The sequence below is a fragment of the Desmodus rotundus genome, chromosome 3, assembly GCF_022682495.2.
Source record: "Desmodus rotundus isolate HL8 chromosome 3, HLdesRot8A.1, whole genome shotgun sequence".
NCBI classification, from domain to species: Eukaryota; Metazoa; Chordata; class Mammalia; order Chiroptera; family Phyllostomidae; genus Desmodus; species Desmodus rotundus.
The window spans coordinates 62,013,390-62,023,882 of NC_071389.1; the positions used below are offsets into that span (position 1 = coordinate 62,013,390).

The 10,493-nt window shown below is 44.9% G+C and overlaps 1 protein-coding gene across 1 annotated transcript; it reads left to right on the plus strand.

Annotated features, from left to right (window-relative positions):
- The first annotated feature begins 225 nt into the window (after positions 1–225).
- Positions 226–3,140, plus strand: CCN1 (cellular communication network factor 1). Its single transcript, XM_045199624.2, has 5 exons — positions 226–536; positions 820–1,033; positions 1,383–1,739; positions 1,870–2,081; positions 2,197–3,140. Exons 1-5 carry the CDS (start codon positions 474–476, stop codon positions 2,497–2,499), a joined length of 1,149 nt encoding a protein of 382 aa, XP_045055559.2. The 5' UTR covers positions 226–473; the 3' UTR covers positions 2,500–3,140.
- The last annotated feature ends 7,353 nt before the right edge of the window (positions 3,141–10,493 follow it).

Genomic DNA, 10,493 nt, shown 5'->3' on the forward strand with positions numbered 1-10,493 from the left:
TACAAGTCGTTATTTAAAGTGGAAAAACGGAAGATTGTTTTCTTGGGGCCAGGACCAAAAAAGCGGGCGGGTGGGGGAGGGGGGAAGGTGCAACGGCCCGGGGGAGGGGCTTGGCAGCAGCCCGCGCCAACCGCATTCCTGAGATGTTTGAGAATTCTGGAACGCGCAGACAGAGCCGACGTCACTGCAACACGCGGCGCCGCAGCCGGCCCGTATAAAGGGCGGGCTCTGCGCGCTGGAGCAGACTGCGAGCGAGAGCGCCCCGGAGCAGTATCCGAGCTCTCCTCCGCTCCTCCTCGGGAAGGACCCCGACAGAAGGACGTCCGCAGCCCGCTCGGCGCCCCGGCCCTCGCCCCCGAGCCGCCCGGCCCACCGCACCCGCGGCCCCGACCCAGCCGCGCAGGGTCCGTACGCTGCGCACCGGTGTGCTGGCGTCTTTGCTTCGGTGCTTGCCTGGACTCCCGCGCGCCACAATGAGGTTCTTCGCGGCCAGTACACTTGTCGCCTTCGTCGTCATCGTCAACCTGGACAAGCGGGTGAGTTCTTTTGCCTCCGCTTCCGTGTCCGCTCTCCCAGCGCCTTGGCCTTTCCCCAGATTACCCATAGCAGGGGGAAAAAAACAAACAAAACTAAACTAAAAAGTTCGGGGGCGTTTCAGGGTAGCTTTTTCTTTAAACTCCCGGTGAGGATGTGTCTGGGGCCTCCTGGCCGATGCAGCCCTGCCCGGAGTGGCCCGGCTGGCCAGACGGGATCAGAGACTTCCCCGGGTGCTCTCCTGCCCACTGCGCCGAGTCTCATCCGAGTCTTCTCCCTCTCCAGGCGCGCGCCACCTGCCCCGACGCCTGCCACTGCCCCCTAGAGGCGCCCAAGTGCGCCCCGGGAGTCGGGCTGGTCTGGGACGGCTGCGGCTGCTGTAAGGTCTGCGCCAAGCAGCTCAACGAGGACTGCAGCAAAACGCAGCCCTGCGACCACACCAAGGGGCTGGAATGCAATTTCGGCGCCAGCTCCACCGCTCTGAAGGGGATCTGCAGAGGTAAGATGCTTGTGGTTTGGCCCCTTTAAAAAAATAATAGTCCCCGTAGTCCAGAAGTTTAGTAATTTTGAGACCATGTATGGTGATGCTTTGTTGTTGGTAGCTTGGCAGAAAGGCACATGATTTCAGCAGTCTGGAATGCAATTCAGTGTGTCTGGGCCCAACGAAAAGCGCATACGGAAAAGTGATTCCTGACTAACTTATTGTTCTGGTCTGGAGTCTCTGGGGAATTGTAGGGAACTTTACCATAAATTGAATTTAACAGCAGAAAATATGTATGAATTTCAGGCCGTGGCTCGGAATCTTAACTTGCTTCTCTTCTCCCTTTCTCTTTTGGTGCTCCTTGCAGCTCAGTCAGAAGGCAGACCCTGTGAATATAACTCCAGAATCTACCAGAACGGGGAAAGTTTCCAGCCCAACTGTAAACATCAGTGCACATGTATTGATGGTGCTGTGGGGTGCATTCCTCTGTGTCCCCAAGAACTTTCTCTCCCCAACCTGGGCTGTCCCAACCCTCGACTGGTCAAAGTTACTGGACAGTGCTGTGAGAAGTGGGTCTGTGATGAGGATCGTGCCAAGGACCCCATGGAGGACAGCGATGATTTCCTGGGCAAGGGGCCCACATTTGATGCTTCTGAGGTGGAGTTAACGAGAAACAATGAATTGATTGCATTTGGAGAAGGTGGCTCCCTGAAGCAGCTCCCCGGTAAGTTGAGACTGAGCCCTTAAGACACAGTACTGAAATACATTCCTAGTTTGATGCTCTATAGAAGTGAGGACTTGAATCTGTTGTCAGTAAGCCTTTGAGAAATCTTCCCTCTTATTTGTCTCTTTAGTGTTTGGAATGGAGCCTCGCATCCTATACAACCCTTCTTTACATGGCCAGAAATGTATCGTTCAAACAACTTCATGGTCCCAGTGCTCTAAGAGCTGTGGAACTGGTATCTCTACACGAGTTACCAATGACAACCCTGAATGCCGCCTGGTGAAAGAAACCCGGATTTGTGAAGTGCGGCCTTGTGGACAGCCGATGTACAGCAGCCTGAAAGTAAGTGCCTGCGGTGGCAGGTGGACTGTTCCCGGATAGCTGGGTGAGACATGAACCTCTCTTCCAAGAAAGAGAACCATTGCCCCTAACTTTTCTTCTCTCGTCTTTCTTACAGAAGGGCAAGAAGTGCAGCAAGACCAAGAAATCTCCCGAACCAGTCAAGTTTACTTACGCTGGATGTTCAAGTGTGAAGAAATACCGGCCCAAGTACTGCGGCTCCTGCGTGGATGGCCGATGCTGCACGCCCCAGCAGACCAGGACTGTGAAGATGCGCTTCCGCTGCGAAGACGGGGAGATGTTTTCCAAGAACGTCATGATGATCCAGTCCTGCAAATGCAACTACAACTGCCCGCATGCCAGCGAGGCTGCGTTTCCCTTCTACCGGCTGTTCAATGACATTCACAAATTTAGGGACTAAATGCCACCTGGGTTTCCAGCACAAGGGTGGACAAACGGGGGAAGAGTGCCAGAATCACGGAGACATGGGCGGGGGCGGAGGGGGTGAAGGGGCTCATTGTAGAAGGGATGTACTGCTCATTCTCGAGTAGTATTAAGGTATTTCGAAACTGCCAGGTATGCTGGTGCAGACGGACACTAATGCAGCCGCGATTGGAAAATACTTTGCTTCATAGTATTGGAGCACATGTTACTGCTTCATTTTGGAGCGTGTGGTGTTGATGACGTTCTGTTTTCTGTTTGTAAATTATTTAGTAAGCGTGTTTTCCTGTAGGCTTTTTCCCTTTCAGTCCTGCAACTGTAAAACATAAGATTATTTGGACAGTTAAAGCCTTCATCCTTTGACAGAAATAAGTGGGAGGGGTTCCATCCCCTCTGAAGGTGACACTCTGGGAGTGTCCGTGAGAGGCAGCTACCTGCACTCTAAACTGCAAACAGAAATCAGGTGTTTTTAAGACTGAATGTTCTTATTTATCAAAATGTAGCTTTTGGGGAGGGTGGGGAAATGTAATACTGGAATAATTTGTAAATGATTTTAATTTTATATTCATTGAAAAGAATTTATTTATGGAATTAATCATTTAATAAAGAAATATTTACCTAGTATCTGAGTGTATGGCATTTGATACTTTTAGAAATCGCCCAAAGTTCCTCTGGCTTGTCTGTGCAATCATTCAAGCAGGATGTACTGAGTGTCTGTTTAGTGCCCGGATCTGTTCTAAGTACTTGGGATAGAGCAAGGAAGTAACTTACGAACATAAGACAATGGTTGCTTTTCTATCATCAGTAGAGAAAGATTTTTGCATTTAAAATACTCTGCATAAAAAACTGCATTTGAACACCAGGCATTGAGAAGCACAAGAACGAATCTGAAGCTAAGTTTGTGATTTAAGTAATAATGCCTTGTTTATATAAAAAATCAAAGCCTAAGGGTCTCCATCACCCAATCTCTGTGAGGTTGGTATAGTGGAGTCATTTATCATTTTAATCACTAGGTTATTGTGTATGTAGCTTCAGTGGAGGAGAGAAACTTTAATGAAGGCAGCCCACAACCAAGCCTGCACGTATGCACATTGATGGGTAAGATTAAGTGTGGTTGGATAATGTATGATAAACGGTCACTTGTTTACAACTTCATATTTTACCGATATTGTTTTGAAAACTTAGGTGAACTACTAAAACATCTGTCCTTGGTTGGATCAGAGAAAAAAAAATCTTTGCGTCTACAAGAGTCAGTTTATCTTCATTGAATAAGCTTGAAGCGATGACTTGTGTTAACCCTAATAAGCTGGTGATTAGGTAAACATGCTGTTAAATGCAAAGGAATGCAAGGAATTCCAAGTACTTTTCCAGTAGCGTGAGGACCGAGCTATCCCATCCCCCTTTCCTTTTATAATATACATTATACTGGTGGAGGAGGGAGCAGTTAGAAAGAGTTGGCTGTCCAGAAGGTCAAAGGCTAGATGCAGGGCATTCCTGAAAGAAAAGGACCTGAATCATAGGTCTAGGAGAGGTTGAGAAGACTGTGCTAATGTTTGTGAAAATGTTGGTAGCCGATTTTAGAAAAAACTACATCTTTAGAAAGCGCTGACAATAAACCTTTTATAGAGAGAAGTTTTCCTTTCATCGACCTTCTTGGCTCCTGTTCAAATCCATAGTGAAATATTTCAGTCTGCACTTGGTTAAGAGAGTACTTGAGTTTTTAGGCAATAAGAGAAAGTGCTTCAAAAGGGGAGGAGGGGGACAACTCTTGGGGTCCTGTAAGGGTGATTTTTCAAAATAGTTAAACCCTGGTGCTTTAATGAAGACCTGCAGAAAAGCACCACCTGAGCATCTGTTTTAAAGGCTTACTGAAATGCATAAAAGTGCGATGCTACAATCTACGGGCAAAGGCCCTCACTTCTGATTTTGACAATGTCTTGCCTGAAATACTACAATTTGTGCCTACCGAGTAGTCAGTTTTTCTTGCCTGAGGCATGAAAAGGTATTTGGGAATTTAAACACCACCTGGTTCGGTCTTGGATACAATTAAACTTGTCAGTGCAATATAACATGCAAAACCTAATAAAGGTGTGAGGTTTCTGAGGTGCAATTTTGTTGAACAGACATCTAAACTCATGGGTAAAATTTACAGATTCCCACACACCAATACTGAGATATTTTTCTCCAACACTCGTGGCTAGCAAATTACTTCTTACCCAGAGATCAAGGAGCAATATTTTACAGATCTTTTAAGTATGTAAGGAGGTGATATTTGTCCAAATAAGCTCAAATGTGAAACAAGATCTAGCATGGGAAAACACTGGACCTTTGGTCATTAATCTTACTGTAGTAAATACAATAAGTAATGCATGAGTGCTGATTCTGTTTAAAGAAAAATGCTCAATTAATTAAAAAGATGAATAGGCCCTGGACAGTGTGGCTCCGTTGCTTGGATCGTCGTCCAGTAAACCAAGGGTCATGGGTTTAATTTCCAGTCAGGGAACATGCTTAGGTTGTGAGTTTGGTCCCTGGTCGGGGCACGTGAAGGAGGCAACTGGTCGGTATTTCTCTCTCACACCATGTTTCTCTCCCTCTCTCTCTTCTCTCTCTCCCCTTCCCCTCTGTAAAAAAAAAAAAAAAAAAAAAAAAAAAAAAAAAAAAAAAAAAAAAAAAAAAAAAAAATCAATAGACACATCCTTGGGTGAGGATAAAAAAAAAAGAGAAAAAGATGAATAGATATGAATTATTTCCATTTTGTTTGGCCATAGAAAAAAGTGAAGAAATTTAAAATAGTTGAGAATGAAATTACGTCACTTAGAACACGTAACTTTTATCTAGCTCTGGCATGGAGCTCTGCCTCCTGCAAATACCGAGCAAACAAACTAAAAAACCATGCACCTGCATATATGAAATAGAAGTTACACACATAATAAACATCCATCATAATATATATGTGCCCGTCTGCACACAGTTAGTAGCGTGTGGTGTTCTCACTTTCCAATTCAAACGACCTTAGTGGGTTTTTGTTAGTTTTTGATAGAGATATAAGAACTGAGAGTTATAGGATGACCTCAGGGTCTTAGAAATTTAGTGAACTTTAAGAAATATTCAGGTGAACATTAACAAGTATATTAAATGTCCAATTCTGAAGATTTTCACATAAATGCGCGTCCACTCCACAAAGAGATGTGACTGGGTCAAAATTAACGAAGCATATTTCAGTTATTTTTCCAATAGTGGCACCAGACTTGACTTGTTCACAACCTCTCCTCCTGCCATCTGGCAGTATTTGAAAGTCAGCTGAGCAATAGCAAGGGTCCAGGAGGACCACAGTGCAGAACAAGGCTGTGTTCTGCTCAGAGCAGCAGGTGATGCAGTGGAAAGAATCCCAGATTGGCATCTGGAGACATGTCTTTTCCTACCAACTCTGCCATTAATTTACTGGGTGAGTGTGGGCAAGTTTCTGGATGGTTCTTTCCTGTTTAAAATGGAACGACAGCTTCCAACATTTTTGCCAAAACATTATTTTTCATACACTATCTTTGGTGCATTGATTCCTGTACCTTGAAAACTTTGTCTCCTTAAGCAACTGAACCTATGAAGTGAAACTGCTCAGGCCTTTCTGTGGGCAGGTGAACTCATCTGTACGAAGCCTTTGAAGCTCGCCTGGTGTAGGACGTAGCAATCCTTGGGTCTCACGGTCAATAGGTCCATAGGTTCATCTCCCTGTATAGCCCTGATAGCTGGGCCTCATTAAGTCCCTGCCCTAAATAACTCATTCTTCGAAACAAAGCACACTGTGAAGCATGACAATGATGCATGTGTCCTGTGAATAGAACAGACTTGTTTGTGACTTACTTTATTGATGGTGGGCAGCACTCATTCATGTAATCTTATAAAGTGCAATTCAATTAAACTCAGACGCATTTGTTAGTGCTTTATAGTTCTATGTCCTGTTCATATATTCTAAGTCCACCCCTTATGTCCAAATCTAAGCCACCATCATCTCTTGCCTGAATTGCTGAAACGCCCTCCTCACTTGTGGCCTATTTTACTCTCAGAAGGTGGCTGCAATGTCTTCCAACTCGCATCGCTTTCTGTGATGTGACTCTTTGACTGCTTTAACCAATGAATATCTCGGAAGTGATGCAATGTGGTGCCAGTTCCAAGTGGATCATGGGCTAGGAGCTCCTCCTTCCTTTCTCTTGGAAACGAGCTTCCATGTAAGAAGTACAACTACCCTGAGACCAGCAGGCTGTGAGAAGCCCACACCACACAGTCAGGCCCTAGAGGGTGAGATGCCACATGGAAAAAGAGAAAGGTCAGGGAGTACCTGGGAATCATATATGTATGACAAAACCATCTTGGAAGTGGACCCTCCAGCCCCAGCTGCCTCACAAGCCAATGTCTTATGAATCAGAGATGAACTACCAGTCAAGTCCTTACCAGAATTCATGACCCATCTAATAGCAAATGAATATGGTTATTTTAAGACCCTAAGTTTTACATGGTACACAGTAATAGATAACCAAAACGTGGCTGGGTTCCGTTCTTGCCCCGCAGCCATCCATTTTCCTTGCAGGAGACAGAGTGATCCTTTAAAATGTAAATCAGAACACGTCAGTCAATTTTAGCTTAAAGGCTCCATGGCTTCCCATTACTTTTGGCAGAACATTCAACTTCTTACTTGGCACACAGGTCCTGGACCCTGCCTACTTCTAACCACTCACCCTCAGTCACTAGAGTCCCACTTGTCTTTTCCTCTTTGAAATAAGCCAAGTAAATTACCCCTCAGGCCCTTTGCACTGGCTGTTGCTCTGCCTCAAATGTCCTTCTCCTTGACCTAAGCTTCTTGTCACGCAGGTCTCAGCAGAAATGCCACCTCTCAGTGACCCACCTCACCACCTGGTCTAAAGAGTTCATCGCATTAAGCAGTTTTATGTACATCATGGCATTTATCACTGCCTGATAGTTTCTTGTTTATTATTATGTCTGTCCATCTACAATAGCCCATGCGAGAGCCAAAATTTTTGTCTCCTTTCTTCACCACTATAAAAGCATCACTTGACACTGTGCCTGGCACAAAGTAAGTGCTCATTAATATAGAATTTATGTTGCCTTTAGATGAAACTAAATGAGTTTCACTGGCACGATGTCTTCCTTCTGTTTCCCCTTGGGCTTTCCTCTAGCTTGTTAGTCAGCCATTCATCCTTCCATTTGTACATCCACTCACTAAACGCTCGTGGGCACCACTGTATTTCAGGCACAGTGCTATGCTGCAGTTCATAAAGCATGGTTCGTTTACTTTGTGGTGGTGGGGAGACATACACGTAAGCAACAGTTTGTTAAGGTTAGGTTCAGTTGCAAGTAACAGGTAACTGAAGTAACAATGTTTAAGTAACACAGAAGTTTGTTTCTCTCTGATGTGAAAATCCAGGTAGGCCATGCTGGGCTGATAAGATGCCCCAAGGATTCACGGACCAAAGTTCCTGGTATTTTGTTGTTCACCCTGTGTGGTCCCCATTCCCAGGTTCACCTCATGGCACGTGGCCTCACTAGCTGCAGAGGAGGCTAGGAAATGTAGTTTTTATGCTGGGTTGCCATGTACCCTGCTAAAAACAGAGATCCTGTTACTATAGAATGAACAACTTGTAGCTGGTACCACATAGCCAAAAATATGCTGTAAGCAATATAATGAGGCACAGAAGAGGCTTGAAGAGAAAGCTACCAATTGCCCAGGGCTGGGGTCAAAAAGGGCTTCTGGGGGAGTTGTGACCTCAGTTGTCTTTTAAAAGATAAACAAGTTGGAAACTATGCAAAAGTCTTATTGCTTAAGTTGAAAATTTTTGATATAACCAGTGATACCTTCCTCATTTCAGCCATAAGGGAAACCAAAGACACCTACACCACTTGGGCTTAGAATCCTACAGGCCCTTAGTATCTTAAACAGTTTGCACTTTTGCTTTGGACTCGGTAGTATCACGAAAAAGGTACCTGTATTGCGGTGCTCCAGGGAAACTAAATCAACAGGGGGATATATACATCACGAGAAAGAGAGATTTATTTTGAGGAATTTGCTCATGTGACTGGGGGAGGGGGGGCTGGCAAGTCCAAAATCCCTAGGGCAAGCCAGCAGGCTGGACATGCAGGTAAGAGTTAAATTTTCTGGTTAGGTTATGTGGCTGGAAACTCAGGCAGAGTTTTATGGTGCAGTCGTGAGGACAGATTCCTTTTACATTAGTAAATCTTGTTTGTTTGTTTTTTTCCTTAAGGCCTTCTTCAACTGATTGGCCAAGGCCTATCCGTATTATGGAGGATAATCTGCTTTACTCAAAGTTTATTGATTTAAATGCCAATCACATCTTTAAAATACCAACACAGCAACATCTAGACTGTTTTTTGACCCCCAAAATGGTAACATAGCCTCACCAAGTTGACACATAAAATTAGTGATCACAATACCTGTGTGGTAGACCTTTTGGGGGCAAGAAACTTACATCTACTCTCTAAAATGGAATGAATTTAAGCAGAGTCAGAAAAGAGCAAAAGCTTTGCTAGTTAAGTCTAAGATTCCCCTAGATCTATTACTGTGCTTGTATATGTGTGTGGGGGAGGGCTCCAGGATCAATTTTGCATTGACCAGATTCATGGGGCACCTCAAGAAGGCTTCTGAACACTGATCCCAAGCTCCATACAAAACCGGGAAGCCACCTCAGTCGGGAGGGCTGCAGGGCTGGAGAGTGGAAAGAGACCCTTACGAAAGCTCTAGAGAAAGGCCTTTTCCAAATGTGCAGGGATGTAGCAGGGCACAGTCACTGCTTGCACACACCCTACGACAGGCAAATAGTGTCCCTTTCTCTGGTCCTTCATGCAAATCCTCATTGTAGCAATGATACCACCACACTATGACTGGCTGGCTAACTGTTCGCACCAGATTTTAAACTCCTTGAAGAGTCTTGTCAGTGCATGAGTACCAACGAAGACAAGATTGAAAGGAATTTGACAGCTCTCTTCCACCATCTTCAGATCTTCATGAGGAGGAGAAGTTTGTTCTACACTGTCCCAGGGCAGAAGTGGCAAGCTGGTGGCTCAAGGGGCGGAGGCCAAGACATAGACATGTTTTGTTCAGCCTGCACAGGGTTTATAAAAACTGGAACTTGTTGCCGATATTTGAAAACTGAAAGATGAAAAAAAGCCCACATTTCTGGATTTTTTGGAAAAATTCCTACATCTGGCAGCAATGAAACATCGTTTCTACATGGCAGTTTCTCCCTGGTGGGAGCTGAGTTGCAGCTTCACGAGAGTGGGTCCTCTATCACTCACCAGTGCAGACCAGTGGAGGAGAGACACACGTGTGGCTGGCCGAGTGGAAAGGCAGGAAGAGAAGATCTTTAAAAATCCAGGTTCTTTCTTAAAAAGGCAGAGCCTAGAGCACCACTTTTACTACAACAGTGCCTGGAAAAATAATTTTAAGCATGAAAACACCAAGTTACAAAACCAGGAAAGAATAGAGACCACTAGGTTCTAACCGTCGTGGAGCTGGAAGCATGCCCACACTTCCCGGCTTCCTTCTACGTGTTTAGCCTGTGCGTTTTGGTGAAGCGTACTTACTCCATTTATAATATATCATGTCACATTTTCCAACACACGCTGGACAAGTTGATCAGAGATATATACTGCATCCTGACCCCCCGCTGAATTTAACCATCTATTTTTATAGTAACCCAAGAACCTTTCCAGGGGAACTGCTACAGATAGCCAGGGGGGGTTGCTCCAGAATTTTTCCTTTTTCTTTTTGATGACTCAAAGTCCTTCCTTCAAGTGCTGTCACAAATAGTAGTCATTTTTCAGAGGTGTTCAATGAACTCTGGCGAAACTGAAGACTTGCCTATGTAGTTATAATTAGCCAGTGACAGAGTGGAAGGTAGACCTCAGGGGATTTATTCTCTGAGCTTATCCCTGACAGAGGCATTT

What these genes read in the sequence shown, in the direction of transcription:
- CCN1 (XM_045199624.2), top strand. Translation starts at nt 474, where the DNA reads ATGAGGTTCTTCGCGGCCAGTACACTTGTCGCCTTCGTCGTCATCGTC. An exon ending in TCGTCAACCTGGACAAGCGG is followed by an intron (nt 537 to 819) that starts GTGAGTTCTTTT and finishes CTCCCTCTCCAG; the next exon opens with GCGCGCGCCACCTGCCCCGA. An exon ending in CGATGTACAGCAGCCTGAAA is followed by an intron (nt 2,082 to 2,196) that starts GTAAGTGCCTGC and finishes TCTTTCTTACAG; the next exon opens with AAGGGCAAGAAGTGCAGCAA.